The 23,445-nt window shown below is 40.2% G+C and overlaps 1 protein-coding gene across 3 annotated transcripts in view; it reads left to right on the forward strand.

Moving 5' to 3' along the window:
- Positions 1 to 23,445, forward strand: part of LOC109572015 (zinc finger protein 665-like) — a 26,762-nt gene extending 3,317 nt beyond the window's left edge. The window contains exons 1-6 of one of the 3 annotated variants that reach the window (XM_019978547.2): positions 2,156 to 3,187; positions 4,271 to 4,452; positions 6,900 to 6,958; positions 7,097 to 7,143; positions 12,647 to 12,773; positions 18,605 to 23,445. In XM_019978547.2, coding sequence (XP_019834106.2) covers positions 7,129 to 7,143; positions 12,647 to 12,773; positions 18,605 to 20,298 — 1,836 coding nt within the window. In that variant the 5' untranslated portion in view covers positions 2,156 to 3,187; positions 4,271 to 4,452; positions 6,900 to 6,958; positions 7,097 to 7,128 and the 3' untranslated portion in view covers positions 20,299 to 23,445. Of the gene's footprint in view, positions 1 to 2,155; positions 3,188 to 4,270; positions 4,453 to 6,899; positions 6,959 to 7,096; positions 7,144 to 12,646; positions 12,774 to 18,604 lie in introns of those variants that run through there. The other 2 variants (XM_070771609.1, XM_070771608.1) reach the window with 2 other exon arrangements.

Raw genomic sequence — 23,445 nt, forward strand, 5'->3', positions numbered from 1 at the left:
GATTTTTGAATCTTCATGGGTGATTTAATTATTTACTTTCTCTTTTTCTATTTGTCTAGTTTTGTTTCCTAGTAATTCTGGCCTCATAAATTGAGTTGACAGGTGCTTCCTCTGTTTCTTTTCTTGAAAATAAATCACATAGAATTGCAGGTAATTCTTTTTGAATTTGATAGAATTGTAAGATGCCATTGTTGCAACTTTGTTAAATTACCTTTTGTAAAGTAGAGCCCTTGAGTGTTGAATGTTAGGCAACAGTCCTGCCAAAGACTGCAAGGGAGAGTGAAATGGAGACGTTTATTACACAGAATCTTGAGGAGCTACAAGGTACATCTGGAGGGAACGTGTAGAAAGTCCAGGCAGGGTCTATGCAGAGCATGATGGAGGAGTTTAATTAAGCTCTCACAGTCACTATCTCTGCTTTTGAGTTTCTTTCTTAGGTGGTGGGCATTTTGAAATTATAAATTTGCATTGCAGTTCATGGCAGTTATTCAAATAATGTTTAATATTGGTGATTTGTTGTAGGTTATGGGTTTCATGGAATTAGTACATTTCATCTTATAATCTTGTAGAGTTTTTGTAAGAGTTCCTTTCTGTCCTTTTCATGTCTGCATGGTCTATAATGATATTCCCTATTTTATCTAATATCAGTAATTTTATTTAGTGTAAATGAAGGGAAAAGTCACTTCTGATAGATGCTGCAGTTATTCATATATATAGAAATATTATGTACAGCCATGTATCAACCTTCTGTGAGATCATGTGTGTCTGCCCTTTGATATCAAGTTTGGTCACTAGACTAAGGCAACCCTCCCTTTCACTTGAGAGGATTTGCACTTTTTTTGCCCATTTCATGCAAGCTTGTCTTTTTGAGTTCTTGGGCCAATTTGGTATGAGTGGAGAGGCATGTTTCAAGTTTAAATGGAAGCTTTCAAAGCTTTTATTTGCTTCATGTAACCCTGTCTTTATTTGCTTGGGCTGTAAAATCACTGCAGATGGTGACTGCAGCCATGAAATTAAATGGCTCTAGCTTCTTGGAAGAAAAGCTGTGACAAACCTAGATAACATATTAAAAAGCATAGACATTACTTTACGGACAAAGGTTCATCTAGTCAGAACTAAGGTTTTTCCAGTAGTCGTGTGTGGATGTGAGAGTTGCACCATAAAGAAGGCTGAGTGCAGAAGAATTGGTGCTTTTGAACTGTGGTGTTGGAGAAGACTCTTGAGAGTCCCTTGGACTGCAACATCAAACCAGTCAATCCTAAGGAAATCAGTCCTGAATATTCATTGGAAGGATTGATGCTGAAACTGAAACTCCAATATTTTAGCCACCTGATGCAAAGAACTATCATTGGAAAAGACCCTGGTGCTGGAAAGATGGAAGGCAAAATGAAAAGGGGACCACAGAGGATGGGATGGTTGGATGGCATCACTTGACTCAATGGACATGAGCTTGAGCAAGCTCCGGGAGTTGGTGATGGTCAGGGAAGCCTGGTGTGCTGCAGTCCATGGGGTTACAAAAAGTCAGACATGAATGAGTGACTGAACCCTGTCTGCTACTTCAAGAATGGCCTTGGGTAGACTGAAATTTTATGCCGAATGACAGAATTTTAGATACAAGAAGTGAATAATGATAGATATGGTAAGAGGAAGTCTGGAGGGTGAGCTGTGTGATTTGATGCATCCTCTGCCCCTTCTAAATCTATGAACACTTAGTCTTTACTGTCCTTGTAGCAGTATGACTGCTGAGTGACCAAGGATGGTGAAGGTTTCAAGTAAAACCCTTTTCATTTTTAGATTTTGTCTGATTTTCAGCAAAATGTATGTCTCATATTTTCCCTAATATTAGCTACTAGTTAAATGGCCATCATAGTTTTAATAAGAAAAATTAATTTCTGCAATGTCCCATTTCCACCTAAAGAACAGAGAAAAGGTGAAAAGATGTGAGGGAGAGAACATGTCTGCAGTTTGTTATTTATCCTGAGTATAACATGCGATGAGGAATGCTTATTAAACTTACTGTGATAATTATTTCAGTCTCTGTAAGAATATCGTGCTGTGCAAATTAAACTCACAGTCATGTAAGTCAGGTATATCTCAAACTGGAGGTGGGAGCGGATGTGATTTTAAAAGGCAAGTAAAACACTTGAGCAAAAAGAAGAATGCAATTTATAAGAATTTTTTTTAAATATTGCATTTTTTAAATGTATTGCAGTGATTAGTGACAGAAATTACTACATGCCATGGTGCTCCAGTCTCAGATGCTAGGTTATGTCCCTGAGGCTCTGGAACCAAGGCGTTGAGTTAGTTGTCCTACCAGAATGAGGATTATAGAAAGGGAAAGGTATTCTGTAAGATGTCGGTGTGAAATGGCCCATTCTTCAGTGGGAGACTTTCATCACTCATTCTAGTTTGGTAATACAGAAGGGCATGTCAAGTTCTTGTTTCCCTAAACTGTTCAGTTCAGTTCAGTCGCTCAGTTGTGCCGGACTCTTTGTGATCCCTGGACTGCAGCACACCAGGCCTCCCTGTCCATCACCAACTCCGGGAGTTTACTCAAACTCACGTCCATTGAGTAGGTGATGCCGTCCAACCATCTCATCCTCTGTCGTCCCAATTGCTCAAGTGAATTGTAATTGCCGCAAGGAGTCGGACACGACTGAGCAACTTCACTGGCACAGCAACCACTCTTAGTCGCACTTTCCCAACCACCGAAGTGTTTGCTCCTCGAGACCACAGAGTGCGAGCAACCTGCTTGCAAAAGCAGGTTTTCCCGTAAGCATTCTCCACTTGTTAGGAGGAAACAGATTAGCTTCCCACCAAGGTAGCCCACACGGCTGTACGCTTTTACTCCCAAATTGTTCAAGACAGTAAGGTAACAGCACGTTAGGGGATCCTGAGAGGCGCCGGGTCCCGCCTGTCCTCCCAGGTCTGAGTTCACACGCGGCCCGCACCCGCCCTGAGGCCGACGCCCCGCCCGGCGCCCCCGGAGGCTCTGCGTCCAAGTCCGCGCGTGCGCAGTTGGTTACGGAACGGGAAGCGCGGAGCGCAGAATGAACGTTGAACCGCCGCGGGTTAAGCGTCAGCTTTCTGTGTAAATTCCTGCTGCGCCTCCTCCGTCACTCAAACCTCGGGAGCTTTGGAGTGACTAGATACCTGACATCTCAGCACCTGGCCCTTCCACCCCCAGGTAAATCCAGAAGTCCTCGTGCAGGTCGGGTGTTTGGGGTTTAGATTCATCCGGAGGTCGGTACCTCGGCTCTTCTGCCTTCAGTCAACGTAGACGCCGCCTTTCGCTACATTTTCTGGCTGAAAAACCCGTTAGTCCCTCCGCTCCCCAGTTAAGCCCTCTTTTGCCAGGCGGATTCGCGCCCCTCTCCTCCCAGCCCGCTTTCTGGAGCCCTGGAGGGCAGCGCTGGCCTTCCCGCCCAGGGAGAGGCCCCGTCCTCCTGGCGGGACCTGGTGAAGCTCTTTTGTGTCGTTGGTGGCGGTGGAAGGGGTCGCCGCCGAGCTTCCACACCACAGTCCTTTCAGTCTCAGTGCAAAAAAAAAAAAAAATCAAATCAGTGAGAGGCAAAGTGATAGATAAGTGATTTATTAGAATAGGAAGTTTGCGAGTCTTACAAGTGGGCAGCCGAGAGTATGCAAAGCCCAGAGAACTTGCTGGGCTACAGATTTATCATCAGAGGGAAAGTGGCGTTGGGGGTGAGCTGGGGAGAAGACTTTCCTCGTCTTTCTTGAGTAGGTGTCAGCCTTCCTGCACCAGTCCCACCAACAGGTTGGGCAGGGGAGTTTTTTGTTGTTTTTCCTACCTGGTCAAGCTAGCTTCACAAATTAGTGCTTTTTATGGGTGCACAGAGCGTGTGGTAATTTACTGAGCTCACTGAGCGGGGTTGTTTCAGGGTCCTCTTGAGCATCTGTTGAATAGCTTTGTTGCTAAGCAAGCCTGCTTTCTTGAGTAATCATTAACTTGCAGGAGTCTGACAAGTCTGTTATTCTACTGACAATCCCCTAGTTGGATTAACTATTTAATCACCTAGTTTGTCCCCTCACTCCCGTTCCTAACTCTGGGATTCAAGACAGCCCGCCCCTCTCCTAAGACCCCCTCCTCCCTGCCATAACCTCGGTCCTCCCATCTCCTGAGGCCAGTCCTTCTGCCCAGCAAGCCTCCCCTTGTAATGGGAGGTGACCTGAGCTAGCCTTGTGAAACACAGTGGTCTTCTGTTCCAAATTCCACATGATGGAAAAAGTGTTTTCTTTTTTTTTCCTGTAGGCAGATGTCTTACTCAGCCCTGTAAATACGTGGGTCAGAGAGCTCAGGAGAAGCAGATAATGAGCAACTGAGAGAAAAACTGAGAATGAGAAGAGGATGAAGGAGAATCCATAGGGATAGAGACTGTGGCTGAGGGACTTGTAAACCGGGTGAAATGAAAGATTAAGCATTGAAAACAGCAGGTGAATAAAGATGTAGATTTTTTACAAAGTTGGATCTCCGGGGATGGGAGATGTCAAGTTTAAAAAAATGCACAATATGAGGTTTGCAAGTAAAGTTTTGTTTGGGGCAAAATGAGGACTGCAGTCCAGGAAACAGCACTTCACATAGCTCTGAGAAGCTGCTGCAAAGAGGCAGGGGGAAAGGTCAGTATATAGAGTTTGGTGAAGGGGGATTACATGCAATCAAGCACATATTTTTTTCCAGAAGTTTTCTACTACTTTTGTGAAGCTTTGCTAATCACAAGGAACAGTCATCACCATGGAGGACTTTAGTGCTTTTCTAGATATGGGGAGATACAAGAATTGGGCTCATAAAATTGGCTCCTGAAAATATCTATCTGAAGACCTGATCTGCCAGTTTCTCCCCCAATCACAGATGCCTCATTTCTGCTCTCCACTGTGAACTCCTTTCAGGAGGTATTGAAGGTCAGCAGCTGCAGCAGCACATGAAATAACCCTTGTAGAGGTAGACAGGTAGATTATTATTGTTTAGTTGCTAAGTTCTGTTTGATTCTATGTGGCCCCCAGGACTGCAGCATACCAGGCTCTTCTGTCCTCCACTATCTCCCGAAGTTTGCTCAAACTCATTGAGTCGGTGACGGTATGCAACCTTCTCATTTTCTGCTGCATCAGGGTCTTTGCTGATGAGTTGGCTCTTGCCATCAGGTGGCCAAAGTATTGGAACTTCAGCTTCAGCATCTGTCCTTCCAGTGAATATTCTTGGTTGACTTCCTTTAGGATTGACTGGTGTGATCTCCTGGCAGTCCAAGGGACTCTCAAGAGCCATCTCCAAGACCACAGTACAAAAGCATCAGTTCTTCGGTGGTCAATCTTCTTAATGGTCCAGCTCTCACATCCAAACATGACTACTGGCATGTGGGTAGATGGCAAGTGCCAGTTTGTAACTGACAGAGAGTAACATAGAAGGGCCTTGGATCAGCGGTAGGGCAGGGCCACCAAAGGAGAGGCACTTCACATAGAGTGGGGTGAGAGGATGAAAGAGCTGGACACTTGGGCTGCAGAGCTGCATGGCGCTGGGAGAGAAGGAGGATCAAGTGTGACCACAAGAGGAAATGAGAGCAGGAAGGATGCATGACCACCTGGGGTGTCAGAGAAGGGGGAGAAGGAGAGTGGAAGAGGGAGAGAAGGGGTGTAACTGGAGGGCAGAGAGGGAGCAGGGAGGGGCAAGAAAGAGGCAGAAACACAGATGGAGGACCATCAGAAAGGATGCAGAGACCAAGCATCTCGAGGGGAACAGTTTACAGAGTGGGCAGGACAGGTGTGAGGGAAGAAACAGGAAGAGCTGGAGAGCAGAAGGGAAGAAAAGAGATTAACCGACTAAAATGGAAACAGTAGAGCAGGTGGGTAGTGGGAACTGGATGCAGATGGATGGTGAGTTGTTTGGTTGTGGATAAGTTGTGATATATGATTTCTTATTTTAGAATGTAATAAAATGTCTCTAATTGTACAGATGAGGATGAGAATTGCAGAACTTGTGTCTTGTGCATTCTGTAATTCTTCATATCAGAGGATAACTTGTATTTGCAAGCCCTGTTTAGCCAGGGGGCTGCTGCTGCTAAGTCACTTCAGTTGTGTCCAACCCTTCTCGACTCCATGGACTATAGCCCGCCAGGCTCCTCTGTCCATGGGATTCTCAAGAATACCAGAGTGAGTTGCCAGGCCCTCCTCCAGGGGGTCTTCCGACCCAGGGATGGAACCTGCATCTCTTATGTCTTCAGCATTGGCAGGCAGGTTCTTTACCTCTAACGCACCCAGTGATTTGATTCACTCAGTGGTGAGTCACCCCCTTCCCTTTGCTTGACATGGGGCACAGGAGTAGGAGACGACAAGTGGGGCAAGAAATGATTGAATCTGTCACTGCATGGTGCCTTTTAAAAGGAACATTGAGGACTTTCCTGGTGGTCCAGTGGTAAAAGATCTGCCTGCCAAGGCAGGGGACACAGGTTCAATCCCTGGTCCGGGAAGATCCCACATACCTTGGGGCAACTAAGCCCGTGTGCTGAAACAAGAGAAGCCACCATGATGAGAAGCCCTCACACCACAACTAGAGAAAGCCTGATCACAGCAACGAAGACCCAGTGTGGCCAAAGAATAAATAAAAAGTCAATTAAAAAAAAAAGAACATTGAGAATGCTCCTTTTTGTGATGGGCCTACTTTTCTTTCTTATACCTTTACATATAATTCTTTTTGTAGCTTGGAAAAAATTTTAGTTTATTCAGTTTCTGCTTCCCTGGAAATGATCATTAACTTTTGTTAATAAGCTTTGGTGCTTTTCTATAATCAAATCATTCTTTAAATAGTAATATAATGCATTGTGAAATTTTTAAAACATTGACACCACAAATATTAGATGATAAAAATTCATTCTTTTGAAAATGTGTTTCAGGTTTCTTGGCGGCCTGCTTGCTTTGTCCTCTTTTCCCTTTGTACTGGAAAAGCTCTTTGGTATGTAATAAATAATTTTAGACCTTTTTGGTGGGTACTTGGTAAAGTTGTCAATGATCTTTTATATTAACAGACAAATCCTAGTTTTACCAGTTAGTTTAATATTTTGTTTTCTCCCTTTTTGTGTGTCCTGCTAAGAGGAAGAGGAGGAAACAGAACAGGAGTCAGGAATGCCTCTTTCTCAGGTAAAGTCATATTCTCAGCCTGTCCTCCAAATGTCCTTTTTTGGATTCTCTATTCTTCCCTGGCTCCACAGTATCCTGCCTGACACTTGTACATTCATCCTCTTTTTCAAGAATATTTTAGCTGTTTGCTGGTTCTTGAGATTCCCTATGAATTTAGGAATGATTTTTTTTTCCTTTAACTGCAAAAAATGGCATAGGAATTCCTTAAATCTGTATACTGTGCCTCCTGCAGTGGAAGCCTGGAGTCCTAACCACTGGACCACCAGGGAAGTCTCTCTTTGGGTCTTTTTTTTTTAAGAAAATTTTACAATGAAATCTTACTGGCTTGATTTTTGTAGTTTGCTATTTCTAAGGAAAGAAAATGTTATCTGTTCTTAATCAGCTCAACTGCCTCTTAATTTCCATTGAAAAATTATAGGGGTATACCAGGTCTTGCTGGGTTGCAAATGAAGGAATTTTTTAAATTATGTATTATTATTTGCATTTTTAAATATTTATTTATTTGGCTGCACTGGGTCTTAGTTTCGGCATTGCAGGATCTTCAGTTTTTGTTGCAGCATTCAGGTTCTTTAGTTGCAACATGCGAACTCTTCGTTGCAGCGTGTGGGATCTAGTTCCTTGATCAGGGATGGAACCTGGACCACCTGCATTGGGAACATGGGGTCTTAGCCAATGGACCATCAGGGAAGTCCCGTACATTTTTTAAAATTTATTTTTAATTGGAGGATAGTTGCTTTGCAATGTTATGTTGGCTTCTGCCATACAAGAATGTGAATCAGCCATATATCCCCTCCCTTGGGAGCCTCCCTCCCACCCTAATTTGGTCATTTTAAAAGCATAAAGTTCCCACTCCAGGGTGTGTTTCTATTTATATGTATCTCCAGGGACTTTTGTTTTAAAGTTTAGTACTTTTCAGTGTAGAGGTCTTACACCTACTTGTCTGATCTTTTTCCTAAGTTTTCTATAGGATTGTTCTCTCATTTTCTGTCTAAATGGTTCATTGTGTGTAGATAGAAATGCAGTTGATTTTCATGTGCTGATATTTTATGCTGCAACTTTTCTAAATTTTTTCAAAAATTTTATTTTGTTACTTATTTATTTTGGACTGTGCTGGGTTTCCTTGTCCGCACTGTGTTTTTGTTGCTGCAACCAGGCTTTCTCTAGTTCGGGTGGTGCAGAGCCTGTTCTTTAGTTGCAGTGCTCAGGCTTCACAAGGCGGTGGCTTCTCTTATTATGGAGCACATTTGAGCATTACCTTATTAGCATGTGAAATGAGTGCAGTTGTACAGTAGTTTGTACATTCTTTGGCACTGTCCTTTGGGATTGGAATGAAAGCTGACCTTTTCCGGTCCTTTGGCCACTGCCGAGTGTTCCAAATTTGCTGGCATATTGAATGCAACACTTTCACAGCATCATCTTTTAGGGTTTGAAATAACTCAGCTGGAATTCTATCACTTCCACTAGCTTTGTTTGTAGTGATGCTTTCTGAAGCCCACTTGACTTCACATTCAAGAATGTCTGGCTCTAGGTGACTGACCACACCATCGTGGTTATCCAGGTTGTGAAGACCTTTTTTGTATAGTTCTTTTGTGTATGCTTGCCACCTTAATCTCTTCTGTTTCTCTTAGTCATTGCCATTTCTATCCTTTTATTGTGTTCATCCTTACATGAAATATTCTATCTCCAATTTTCTTGAAGAAATCTCTAGTCTTTTCCATTCTCTTCTTTTCCTCTATTTCTTTGCATTGTTCACTTAAGAAGGCTTTCATATCTCTGCTTGCTGTTCTCTGGAACTCTGCATTCAGTTGGATATATCTTCCCCTTTCTCCTTTGCTTTTTAGTTCTCTTCTTTTCTGAGCTCTTTGTAAGGCCTCCTCAGACAACCACTTTGCCTTCTTGCATTTCTGTTTCTTTGGGATGTTTTTGGTCACTGCTTCCTAAACAGTGTTACAAACCTCTGTCCATAGTTCTTCAGGCACTCTTATTTACCAGATCTGATCCATTGAATCTATTCATCACCTCCATTATATAATCATTAAGGGATTTGCTTTAGGTCATACCTGAATGGCTAGTGGTTTTCCCTACTTTCTTCGATTTAAGTCTGAATTTTGCAATAAGTAGCTCTTGATCTGAGTGACAGTCAGCTCACTGTCTTGTTTTTGCTGACTGTATAGAGCTTCTCCATCTTTGGCTGCAAAGAATATAATCAGTCTGATTTCAGAATCGTCCATCTGGTGATGTCCACGTGTAGAGTTGTCTCTTGTCTTGTTGGAAGCGAGTGTTTGCTATGACCAGTGCATTCTCTTGACAAAACTCTTTGTTAGCCTTTGCCCTGCTTCATTTTGTACTCCAAGGCCAAACTTGCCTGGTACTCCAGGTATCTCTTGACTTCCTACTTTTTGCATTCTAGTCCTCTGTGAGGAAAGGACATCTTTTTTTGGTTCTAGGATGCCTTGTAGGTCTTCATGAGACCCTTTTACTTCAGCTTCTTCAGCATTAGTGGTTGGGGCATAGACTTGGATTACTGTGATATTGAATGGTTTGTGTTGGAAGTGAACAGAGATCATTCTGTCCTTTTTGAGATTGCACCCAAGCACTGCGTTTCAGATTCTTCTGTTGGCTATGTAGGCTGCTCCATTTCTTCTAAGGGATTCTTGCCCACGATAGTAGATATAATGGTCATCTGATTTAAATTCACCTGTTCCTGTCCATTTTAGTTCACTTTGCCATCTCCTGCTTGACCATGTCCAATTTACCTTGATTCATGGACCTAACATTCCAGGTTCCCATGCAGTATTGTTCCTTATTAGCCTCGGACATACTTTCACCATTAGACACATCCACAACTGAGCATCATTTCTGTTTTGTCCCAGCTGTTTTGTTTGTTCTGGATTTATTAGTAGTTGTCATCCACTCTTCCCCAGTAGCATTTTGAACACCTTCCAACCTGGGGGAGACAAGATTTAGGGAACACAAGCCCTCCTCACACCCTAGTTTTATCAGAGACTCCACATTTGAATCCCTGTTATAAACCCCTTCATCAGGTCCTCCTGGGTTGATGTTAGATGTGTACATATTTATAATTATTATAGCTTCTTGGCAAATTTACCCTTTTCTCATTTCACGATGTATTTTGTGTCTTGTGTTAGTTTTTTTCCTGAGGTTATTTTGTCTGATATTGTGCAGTAATTCCTGATATCTTTTTCCATCCTTCTACTTTTTGATTTAGATTTGTGAATGTTCACAGTTCCAGCTCTGACATGCTGTGTGTCTTGCTCCCACTCTGTTTTCCTCTCGTTACTTCCTCTGTTGGTCCCTGCTCAGGCATGCTGTACTGAGGTGAAAGGCAGGACCCCTGGCCAGCCCCCTTAACTCCACTGTCAATTCAGTACAAATTCATCAAGTGTTTCCTTCTGATCATGATATTTAGAGAAATATTCTTTCTTAATTACAATGTATTTTTTCCGTAACTTTTCTAAGTTTGAGTCAATGTTTTAGGAGTCAAGTGTTTACAGAAATAAATACTGTGTTTTTAAATTGTATTTATATATAGGTATTCCGTAGAAGCTGTAGTTAACGTTTCCTGCTTTTTTCCTGTTGGTACCATTTAGCACAGGTAACTCTTTCGTTGTTCCAAAAAATGCTGAAATTCACATATATAAAACTGATGATAAAAAAATCATGCAAAAATATGTCCAGAGGGGATGGCCAGGTAATTCCCTCTATTTTATATATAGCAGCAAGTGTGTATATTTATTCCCAACCTCCTGGAAGTCTCCTTAACGGTTGTCTCAAATTTTCTTTATGTTGATTGATTTATCCTCTCTATCCTTATTGTTTACTTATTGCATACCGAATCCTGCACAGACTGTTGGGAGTAGAATAGTGAATTCTGTGAACTCACTCCTTTCTCTTAAGGAATTTCAGACTAGTTAGGGAATACATAAGGGTGTCCTGTCCCTCCTTGTTCATTTGGGTCTTACCATTCCAGTACATGCTTGATGGCAACTGACTGCAAACACTGAACTCTCCTGTTTGGGCCAGGAACAACCCCCAAAAATGAGGGATGGGGGCTTCCCTGATGGTCCAGTGGTTAAGACTCTGCACTTCTGCAGGGGGGGCAAGAGTTTCATCCCTGGTTGGGGGAGCTAAGATCCTTCATGCCATGCCTTGAGGCCAAAAAAAGAAAAATGAGGGCTGGGTGGGAGTAAGTAAGTAAACACCCAAGCTCCCTCACCCCTCTGTGGGGGCAGTTCCGAGGTTGTTTCACAGACTCTCAGAGCATGTCCATTCACATGGAGCTCCAGTTGCCCATGGCTGCAACTTTCTCTTCCTCACTGGAACTTTCTGGAATGTTCCTTTTTGGAATGATGCTGCTGGATATTTCTAGAATGATCTCTCAAATTATTTGCACTTGAAAAAAAAAATGTCCCTAGACAACATCTCTCATTTCAGTTATTTCTGCATTTGTAATACACGTGCGTCCATAAGTTAGTTCATGGATCTGCAAGTCCACGGTTTTGATAAGACATCATAATTTTAAAACTATGTACTGCATTTTTTTGTAGCTGAAATTATATCATAAATATATTCTGTGGCCTTGCATTTTTTCCTACACTCTCCTGTTCAAGGTTCAGATAACAGTAAGATTACTAACATGTTATATGTATGTGTTTGTGCACCCACATCTGTAACGATCTTTTATTGCCTTCCGTGTTGTTCGCTTTGACCTTATTTCAAGTTTTCTCAGGGAACCCTCTATCAGTGTGCTTCTAGTGCTCTTCTTTATTTTTTTTTCTAATGCTCTTCTCTTACTTGAGTTTTTGCTTCTTTACCTTGAGTTCAAGACCTCATTCTCCTTAATTTAGATTCTTGCTGTATGATTACTTAGTTTCTTGAACTAAGTAGAGTTTCTCCAAATGTCTCTGACACTTTTGTCTCTGTAGGATGGCATACTTCTTTTTCTACTGAGCTATGATGTTGATTAAAAAAAAGTTCATAGCCATAAAGCATTTAGAGTATTGTTTAGCATCTTTGAAGTATTCGAACACCCTTAGTCACTGTAATCATGGTTTAAGATTTTGACCTTTTTTTTAAAGCACTGTTGACTCTGTCATTTCTGATGCCATCACTCATAGTGTAGCTCATCTAGATATTGAATAGCAGTGTGTAACAAACACATACTCTAACAGTTCTGGAGAAACTACTCATTATTAAATCTTATTTACATATATTTCATGTAGTGTCCACAAAAATGGACATTGATTTACCTCCACATTGGACATCAATCATCCTCCACATTGGTTAGAGGTTATCATAATCTCTGGGAAAAAGCATAAGGAATTAAAGTTAAAGGCCCATAATTTCCTCCAAATAGTTTTCCATGGATCTGTCAGAATATTACTTCAACTGAGTTCATCCTTAGCCCTCTCTCCTCTTCTCCTTTTGTGTGAAAATAAGAGCTCTCCTCATGGCCCCTTGGTGAAATGTGTTTTCGTTTCAGGCACAGCTGACCTTCAAGGATGTGGCCATAGAGTTCACTCAGGAGGAGTGGGAATGCCTAGATGCTGCTCAGAGGGCCTTGTACAGGGACGTGATGGTGGAGACCCTCAGGAACCTAGTCTCCTTGGGTGAGGATCACTTCCCTTTGAAGTTGGGATCTGCCCTGGGGTATCTCTGCATTTCCCACTGCGTGCCTCTTGGGAGCCCCGGTTTTACTTGACTGATCTGAAATCCCTGTTGATTCAGACATGAAGAGCTTCAGGACGCAGCCTCAGGAGTTTAAATCTACCTTTTCCTCTGACGATCTGCCCACTTCATGATACATCAGGAATTGTTCCAGAGCTTTTGTAGTGATAAAGTTCAATGGAAAACTTTTAAGACACGCCTTTTCCTGTTTCCTACCTATGTGCTTTTGATTTAGAAGTCTTAGGAAAAGAGGTATGTTTCTGTGCATTATACTGTTCCCTTCGTATTCAGAAGGAGATAACAGCCTGTAAATTTTGGAAATATTTTTCTGTTCCTCTCTGTATTCCCATCAGTCCTCAGTTGAGCAAGGGACTAGGATTCTGGCAAAGCCACAGCAAGTCATGTGTCTTTCCTCTTATGTGGAGGTATTTGTTTCTTATCTGAATATTTTACCCTTGTAACGAAGCAAAAAAGACTCCTGGTCTGTAGAGTGAGGTACATGCCTTTGAGGGTATAACAGGTCATATCTTGGAAGGGCCTAGAGGAAGCTTCATTATTGATAGTGTGTGCAGACTTTCCCCTCATCAGAGAATTCTATGGGAAGTACAAACATTTACTTCTTCTTTTTTTTTTTTTAAACATTTACTACTTATCTGAACTCTCAGAGGAAATTTTTCTTCTGTGTAACTTATCTATGGGGTGAGTTTACTGGTTGACAGATTATTTGGGAAAAAAAAGCAGAGACATTACTTTGTCAACAAAGGTCTGTTTAGTCAAGGCTATGGTTTTTCCAGTGGTCATGTATGGATGTGAGAGTTGGACTATAAAGAAAGCTGAGCGCGGAAGAATTGATGCTTTTGAACTGTGGTGTTTGGAAAGACTCTTGAGAGTCCCTTGGACTGCAAGAAGATCCAACCAGTCCATCCTAAAAGAGATCAGTCCTGGGTGTTGATTGGAAGGACTGATATTGAAGCTGAAACTCCAATACTTTGGCCACCTGATGTGAAGAGCTGACTCACTGGAAAAGACCCTGATGCTGGGAAAGATTGAGGGCAGGAGGAGAAGGGGACGACAGAGGATGGGATGGTTGGGTGGCATCACCGACTCAGTGGACATGGGTTTGTTTGGGTGGACTCTGGGAGTTGGTGATGGACAGGGAGGCCTGGTGTGCTGAGGTTCATGGGGTCGTGAAGAATCAGACATGACTGAGCGACTGAACTGAACTATTCGTCATATATTGTAATCTTTTTCCGCTATATAGAAAATAACCACTTCATGCTATATTGATATGGTCTGCATATTCTATGATACGAAATAAGAAATATCCCCAGAGCCTGGCTGATAAATCTTTCTGGGTGTTTTTGTGGTTTTGAGCAATGTCACAAAAGCCTGTCTCAATGGCATCGTGACAGTGATGTTCACATGTGCAATAACCATCCCCGTACATTCTCAGCAAGCAGTATAGGGATTTCTCTTCAGGATAACGCTGTCCAAGTTCCCATTCTCGTTTGTGAAGCTGTTTTGTAAACTGTTACTGATGCCATCTTTTGGTCACCTGTGTGCCATTATTCTTTTACATCAACAGCTAAGTTTAAAACATCTAAATTAGAGAACTTATGAAGTGGAATGATATTTTCAATAGGAAACGTAGTTCATTTTTTGTTTAATAGCCTGTCCTTCCCCCATTGGGTGGTCCACATCCTCTTGTTGAACATGGGGATCCCCTTGGACCACATACACAAGAATTTATTTCTCATGCCACTGTTGTATGCCACTGGTCTTTGTGCTAATACCACACTGCTTGGATTAGTGTAGGTTTCTGAGACTTTTAAAAGTAATTGTGAAACCTCCAACTTTGTTCTTTTTAACCTCGGTTTTTTTGTTGAGTGTCTCTTTAAAAAAAAAAAATGTTATTTGGCTGCACCAAGTGTTAGTTGCAGCATGTGGGATCTAGTTCCCAGACCAGGGATGGAACCCAGGTCTCTTGCATTGGGAGTATGGAGTCTTAGCCACTGGACCACCAGGAAAGTCCTTCAGTGTCTTTTGAGGTTGCATTTGAATCTTAACGATGGATTTATCTATTTAAGACACACTATCGGGGTTTTATTAGGGATTGGGTTAAATCTGTTGATTACTTAGAGGAGATCGGGGTTGTTCAGGGTGGTATGGCCTTGGACTGTTGATCACTTAGAGTAGTAGTATTTACACCCTGACCATGTTTACTTCTAGTCCATAAACTTGAGATGTCTGCATTTGTGTCCTTTGGGTTATTTTTCAGCTGTTTTTAGTTCACAGAGCATATATCTTTGCTTTCTTCTGTAAAGTTTTGCCAAGTACTTTAGTTTTTTAATAATATTTTAAATGGAGTTTTCTGAATTTCCTTCATGATTTTTTTATTGTTAATATATAGAAACAGTATTGACTTTTGTTTGTTGGTTTTGTATATTGTTGTTTTTCTGAGTTCATTATTTCTTTTTTTTTTTGCCAACTATTCAAGGTGTGTGTGTGTGTGTGTTTTTGCCTTACCATGTGACTTGTGGGATCCTTGTTCTCCCAACAGGGATTGAACCTGGTCCCCTGACAGTGGAAGTGTGGAGTTCTAACCACTGCACTACAATAATTTCCTAGGGTGTTTTACGTATTCGAACATTTCATTTTTCAGAAGAGATGGATTTGCTTCATTTGCTGTTGGGATTGGTTATATGTGTTTTTCTTCTATCTCCATGTTCTTGGTAGGAATTTCCGTAGTTTTTCTTTTAGAAGTAGTGCAAACATCTTTGTTACATTCCTGGTCTTAGAGGAAAAGGTTTAAGTCTTTCCCCATTGATTATGATGTTAGCTGTGGGCTTTTATTACATGTCCTTTATTGTGTTTAGGTCACTTTTTTCTATTTCTAGTGTTTACTGAGTGTTTCTATCATGTTTTTAGCATTTCTGCCTGAGGGAACCTCTGGAAATGGGGAGACTTGTGCCAGTTAACTCTCAATGCAGTGTAAGAAGGAGGAGGGAAGTTGAAGGCCAGGAAATTGTCATGAACTTTCCTATGTTTTTCCGTCTAGTGTTTTAGGACAAGCATTTGCTTGGGTGCTGCCTCTTCTTGATTGGTTTGTTGAATTTTCCCCAATTGCTTTTCTTTTATTGTTTTTAACTTGGTTCCCTCATGGGTAATGGGTGCCTATGGTTTACTGTCCTGCTGACATCACTCCCTCATGGTTTTGTTTTTCTTTGCAGAGTTTGTGTTAAGAAATTTGATGATATGACTTCCAGTATTTAGACGGGCTAGCTAAAAGAACTGCTGTCATGTTTAATAACAAGGGATGTTGATGTAAATATTTTATATAACCAAAGTATGTTATGTAATTAATATTTTAGTAACACTTTTTTTTCTTTACTTACTTAACTATTGTGATCATATCCTGAAATTGCTCAGGCTTCGGCAAACACTTTCTGCTGTCTTTTTTTCCCCATACAAGGTGTTCTCGCCTAGCCAAGAGATCTTCATTCCAAAATCACGATCTCCCTCCTTTACTTTGCCCTGTTTTTGTGTGCACAGAATGAACTGATTCATCTTCTGATAGTCTTCTCCTGGTTTTCACTTCTGCTTTCTGCTAAGATCATTATTGCACAGTCTTCTGAAATATTTTGTATGTGTTTATTGAACATATGCATGGAAATACAGTCATTAGAATATTCGGTTTGCATAGCAAATAGTATAGTAGATTGAAAGTTAATTTCCTTCTGCAGTGTTTAAATCTCATGTGGTTCTTTCCCATACTCATACTATAATTCCCCTAGTTAAAAATGGACCAGTAGTATACTATTGCTAAGCCAGTTCTTTTAAGGTCAATATTTTAATTGTCCTCACACAGTTATAACCACACAGATGTGCTCCTACATATGCATATACCCTGAGCTCCAATCAGTCCCTTTCTCAGTTCTGACCTTTATATGGTCCCTTGGAGTGGATGAAAAGGTTGTTATTTCCTAGAATGTTTAAGTTATTCTCCTGAACTTCCCAATTTCCATTGCACTCTTTCACCCACCCCTCCACCTTCCACATTACTCACACTGTAAAAATAACACCTCTGTATATTGATCAACTTTCTCATGACCCAACCTAAATCATTGTGTGCAGCTGTGACAACTCAGAAACCATTTCCAGGAGGGGTGGCTGAATCCCCTTAGTAGTTACACAGTCCACTGCTTGCAGCTCCCTTGAAGTTTTCTTCTAAGCTCCTGGTATTTGTTGCAGTATTTTGTAATATACTGCTTGGGTGAGGGTCATGTTTAAGAATATATTGTCTCAGTCTCTAGGTTACAGTTCTCATCATGGTTCTCACTACTTTCTGTGTCAGTTGGGGTCATGTACATAAATCTGTGATTCCACTCTCCTTACTTGAAAAATTGTGGTAATTATCCTCAAGCCTTTAAAAAGAAATAGTATTTTTTTTGTCTTTAGGTTTTTGTGTTTGTTTTTTGGCCCCACCATGCTGCTTGTGGGATCTTCCTTCAAGGAATGTAACTTTGGTCCATGGCAATGAAAGTACTGAGTTCTAACCACTGGACACTCTTAAATTCCCAGAAATAGTGCAGTTTTTATATTAAGTCAAAATGTCTTTTGTGTAAAAAGATGCATGAATAGTCTAGCATGTTTATTATGCTATCCCTTTTTTGCATTATAAATTGTATGCTTTTTTTTTTCAATTTGTTCTCAGCAATATGGTGTATCAACCTAGTTAAAGTAAATTCACAAATTGCTCACTCTATATTATATACATTTTGGAGCCAAAGAACTGGATATTTTAGGGCACTGAAGAATTAGGGAATTGCTCTATTTAATGGCTGTCAATATAAATGGAGAATATTTCATTTACTAATCTTTAATTTTGATTTACAGAAGGTGGCCTTTCTGAATGTTTTATGCTGCTTCATGGGTACATAGTTTTACAGGAGGTACTTAGAAGAACATTTTGTTTTTAAAAAACCTTTTTTATCATATGCACCATTTTCTCTATTCTTTGTTTCCCAAGTTGAAACTATCACTCATTGAAATTATTCATTGAATAAGTTAGTTTTGGATTATTTACTGTTACAGTAGATTTTGTCTGGTTTTTAGCATTCATTTGTATTAAACAAGTATGCCCAATATATGTATAATATTCTTTTCCCCTCAGTTTTGAGCCACCAGTAGGTATGTTTACTGCTAATTGGTATGTGCTTTGGTGTCATGGTTGAAAATTACACTTTCTTGGATTGGTAACAAAAGTTTTTCCAATGTGAGTGTTCTTGTTATAGGTTGTTTTAAAATTTGTTGTTGTTGAGTTGCTAAGTCGGTTCTGTCTCTGTGCGACCCTGGGAATGCAGCACACCAGGCTTCCTTGTCCTTCACTGTTTCTGGAGTTTGCTCAAATTCATGTCCATTGAGTCAGTGATGCTAGCTAACCATCTCATCCTCTGCCACCGTTTTCTCCTTTTCCCTTCAGTCTTACCCAGCATCAGGGTCTTTTCCAATGAGTTGGCTCTTCCCATCAAGTGGCCAAACTGTTTGAAATTTAGGTGCCCTAAAATTAAGTAATATTATCACAGATCAGTTTACCTTTAGTAAAGAATCATTCCATTTGTGTTTGAAAGGTTTTTATATCATGGTAATTTTCATAACTCCTTTTTGTGTAAGTACTAGTTTGGTGTAATATCACCAAATATCATGTTTAACGTGAAATATTTATTTATGAGTTATAATAAGTGAGATACTTACAGTTTTTTGTATCTTGTAGATATCTCTCATATACTTGTGATCGAGAAATTACAACTAAATGAAAAAACTGACAGAGGAGAAGAATTCCAAACAGTGATATTGGGAAGACATGAAAGGAATAAAATCAAAGATTTTTACCTCAGGGAAATCCAGGAAAATATATATGACTTTGAGTCTCAGCCAAGAGATGAGGCAAGAAATTACAAAGTAAAGCCTATAACACATGACAAAAATCTCACCGATGAGAGAGAGGAACACGGTAGAAGTATTGCAGGAATCAAGCCTATTGAAAACAGGCTTGCATTAAGCTTTTGGGATGACCTGCATGTTTACAAAAGTGAAGAGAAGATTGATGAATTTAATCAAGCTGACAAGAGTATCAGTATTAGTGCTTCATTTTCACTACTTCAAGGAATTTCTCTCCTTGTCCAAACCAACATTTCTAATTCATATGGGAATGATTTTATGCATCCTTCAATACTAACACAAGACCAGAGTACACACATGGAATGCCCTTACAAATGTAATCAGAGTGGCGAAACCTTTCATCAGGGCTTGAACCTTACCCAGCATCAGTTTATCCATACAGAAGAGAACATGTTTAATTGTGATGTGTGTCGCAAAGTCTTTAGTCGACATTCAGACCTTGCTATTCATCAAACAATTCATACTTCAGAGAAATCTTACAAGTATAACAAGTGTGGCAAAACCCTTTACCATGGCTTGCACCTCACTGGACATAAGATAATCCATACAAAAGAGAACTTACATAAATGTGATATATGTGAAAAAGTGTTTACTCAAAGTTCATACCTTACAGTTCATCAGAGAATACATACTGGAGAGAAACCATACAAATGTAATGAATGTGGCAAGGTGTTTAGTCAGAATTCATACCTTGCAAAACATCGCAGAATTCATACTGGAGAGAAACCTTATAAATGTAATGAGTGTGGCAAGGTCTTTCATCACAAGGCCAACCTTGCAAGTCATCAGAGACTTCACACTGGAGAGAAACCTTACAAGTGTAATGAATGTGGCAGAGCTTTTAGTCAGAAAGGAAACCTTGCAAGCCATCAGAGAATTCATACTGGAGAGAAACCTTACCAATGTAACGAGTGTGGTAAGATGTTCAGTAGTAGATCAACCCTCGTCAGTCATCAAGTCATTCATACTGGAGAGAAACATTACAAATGTAATGAGTGCAGCAAAACCTTTTATTTTGGCTCACACCTCAAACAACATCAAATCATCCATTCAGGAGATAAACCATATAAATGTGATGTCTGTGGGAAAGTTTTTGGTCAAAATTCATACCTTGCAGTTCATCGGAGAATTCATACTGGGGAAAAACCTTACAAGTGTAAAGACTGTGGCAAAATCTTTAATCACAGCTCGAACTTCAAGAGACATCAAATAATCCATACAGGACAGAAATTATGTAAATGTGATATATGTGGCAGAGTCTTCAGTTTTAATTCATATCTTGCAAGGCACCGAAGGACTCATACTGGCGAGAAACCTTACAAATGTAACGAGTGTGGCAAAGTCTTCAATCGAAATTCAAGTCTTGCAATTCATCAGAGAATTCATACTGGAGTTAAACCTTACAAATGTAATGAGTGTGGCAGCTGCTTTAGTCGAAAGGCATACCTGGCAAAGCATCAGAGTGTTCATACAAAAGGGAAACCTTTCAAAAACAAAGACTGTTGAAAACCTTTCATTAGATCTCAACTATCGCTCCACACCAGGTAATAAATACAATGGGGAAATCATTTAACGTGATATATGTGGGACTGTCTTCATTCATTCAAAATTTACACTGTATATTCTTGGGAAATTCATAGTGGATTGAAATTTGCACATCATAAGAGTGGCAAAACCTTGCCATTACATAATCTGTACTAGGCCGAAACTCTAGAAATATGTTGAATGTCTCAAAGTCTCCAGTCCACAAAGTCTCCAACCTTAACATGAACTGAAGTTTCATGTTGGAGAGAAACCTGACAAATATTATGATGAGTTTCAGAAATCCATCAGTGTACTTTGAAACCTACCTTTCCATCAGGTAATCCACATTGATGATGAACATTAAGGATGTGTTTTAATTTATCTGATGTTGCCATCTTAGACTTTATTGAAAATATCATCTTGGAGAGAGAAATCAGATAAGTATGTTTAGTTGACCAGCCCTTAGACAAGGAATTCATTCACCAAAGATTTCTTTCTGGAGATTATTACCTCACAAATGCCAGGAATGGGCAAAACCTTTACTTGGGGCTCACATTCTACCCATCATCAAATAATCTGTGCTGGATAGAACATTACATATGTAATGAATAGGGCAAAGTTCCAAATTAGTGCTCACTCATGACTTATATTAGAATATTTATCCTAGAGAGAAACCACACAAATATGTGTGGCAAGGATTTTATCCAAAGATAAGATGGGGAAGATACTGGAGTCCCTTAAATGCAACAAGTGTGGCAAAATCTTTACCTTGAGTTCAAGCATGAGGCAACAATGGAGAGTCCATTGAAGAGAAACCCTACAGACATATGAGCAGAAGCTTTATCCTAACTGCACAATTCACCAGACTTCTCATATATGTCTTTTGAGAGAAACCACACAAACTAATATGTGTGCCAAGGCTTGTACCTGAAGATGAAACCTCTGAAACAGAGAATTTAGTCTGGAAAGCAATGTTTCACATGTAATAAGTGTTGTAAAAAGTTTTTGTCAAGTAGCTCCACTTTGATGTAATGATAGAATTCATACAGGTTAGAAACTATAGCAATTTACTAAATGTGGAAAGAATTTGATGAAATGATGCATCCTGAGGTTTCATCACAAAGCTCATGCTATTGGGGATAATCCTTACAAATGTAATGAATTTGGTGAATTTTTCACACAATTCTTAAATTAGCCTACATATCAGAGAATCCGTAATAGGAATAAGTTAAGGCTTTAGTTCTCCCAAGAGTAATATGAGATTGTTATGCACTTCAGAGTCATTAGAAGTCACAGAATGTTAAAACTTAGGAAATGACATGTATATGACATACAGAAGAACATATGTGTAAATGGCCAAGTATCTGTGTAAATGTTCTATTGAGCTTTCTTGAAGACCACATTACTATTTATGCCTTTCAACCTTAATTTTGAAGACTGTTGATCTTACACCTTCATTATAGGCCTTTGATGATGGTCTCTGGGAAGGAGTCAGTAAGGTGAAAGGAGGCAGCTTCATTAGGTGTGGTTCATTCACAATCCATGTTCCCTGCAAAAACAAGGACCCTGAATTACCAAAATCAGTAGTGTGTCAGTTAGCATCAGGAAGGGGCTCTAAAGAATAGTGTAAAATTGCTGTTGCTTATTGTGCTTGTTATGTTCATGGTCCATGGATTGATCACAGTGGACAGAATCCTCTACTAGGTGACTGTGAGCAAAGCAGTAAGGACATTAAAGGGCTTGACTATTCATGAGAGGAGAGGGACAGGTTACTAGGGATGGATTATGTGGTAGGAACAGTGCCCAGAACAAGTTGGTTGTTTTCTCCATTGCATGGGAATAAGTGTTATTTGCATCTATGTGTTTTGTTTTGGCCATACCATGTGGCATGCATGATCTCAGTTCCCTGGCCAGGAATCAAGCCAGTGCCGCCTAGAGTAGGCACACAGAATCTTAGCTACTGGACTGGCAAGGAAGTCCCTGCATCTGTGTTTAATAAGATATTAGTCTTAAGAATTGAAGGGAGAGCAATTTACCTGAGAGGAAAAATTTAATTACTGGGTGAAGCTTACAGTTTGAACTTCCAGTTTGTCTCAAAGGAAGGCACCCTCAGGCTTTAAAGAAAAAAGTTTGTCCAGATAGGCTGAAAAAGAAGAGGTTTTTCCTGAGCATTAAAAGGTTTCAGTAATCAAATAGCAAAAAAAAAAGGAGTTGGGAATTCCTTGGCGGTTCAGTTGTTAGGACTTAGTACTTTCACTGCCAAGCTCACAGGTTCAGTTCGTGGTCAGGAATCTAAGATCCCGTAATCCCAGAAAAAAATTTTTAATGGAGTCAGACTTCATAAAACACTGAGGCAGAGCCCTCTTGCCTACCAACTTATGTCCCTCACAAGTGTCCTATATTAAGAAGTCTACTTCTTGCCCGTCACTTTGCTTCTTGCTGAATTCCTTCTGTGCTGAGACACAAAGAACCTGAGCGTTAGTAAGTCCAGGCTCCAGAGACTGAAACCCCCACCAAGTGGGAGACACTAAGCCTGCTGCCCACCAGCATGTGGAACCCAGAGCAGTTGGAGCCAGAAGGTTTATGATGCTGACTGCCACTTACCTCACCACCAGCCAATCAAAGAAGAGTTCATGAGCTGACCACACCCACTTTGAGCCATTACTATAAAACTCCTCTCTACCCTTGTTTGAGACACACCGTTTTGAAGTCATTAGCCTACTATGGCGCCTTTGCTTGGCAAAGCAATAAAGCTATTCCTTTCTACTTCATTCAAAAAGAAGGGGGGGAAAAAAAACTGAATGCTTATTTCTGAAATTCCTGGCTTTCTGACTTGGAAAAGCACATTTATGTTCATGCTAATAATTTATTAACATTTCTTTTCCACAGCACACACATATTCTGTTGTTTAATATGATTCTTGAAGATGCTTGTAAAACTAATCTGTTGGAGATATTTTTACCCTAGTTTAGTAAAATCTTTGGAAATGTTTATTAGCTAGTATAATGAAATAGTTTACTCCAGCAATTTTCCAAGTGTTTTTAAAATTTCAGTTTCAAATTAAGCTAATATGCAATGTGTTACATTGTTTACTTTTCTAGTGTAATAAAGAGTTTTCAGTTTTCCTTA

This window comes from Bos indicus, chromosome 18, assembly GCF_029378745.1.
Source record: "Bos indicus isolate NIAB-ARS_2022 breed Sahiwal x Tharparkar chromosome 18, NIAB-ARS_B.indTharparkar_mat_pri_1.0, whole genome shotgun sequence".
In the NCBI taxonomy this organism is placed as follows: Eukaryota; Metazoa; Chordata; class Mammalia; order Artiodactyla; family Bovidae; genus Bos; species Bos indicus.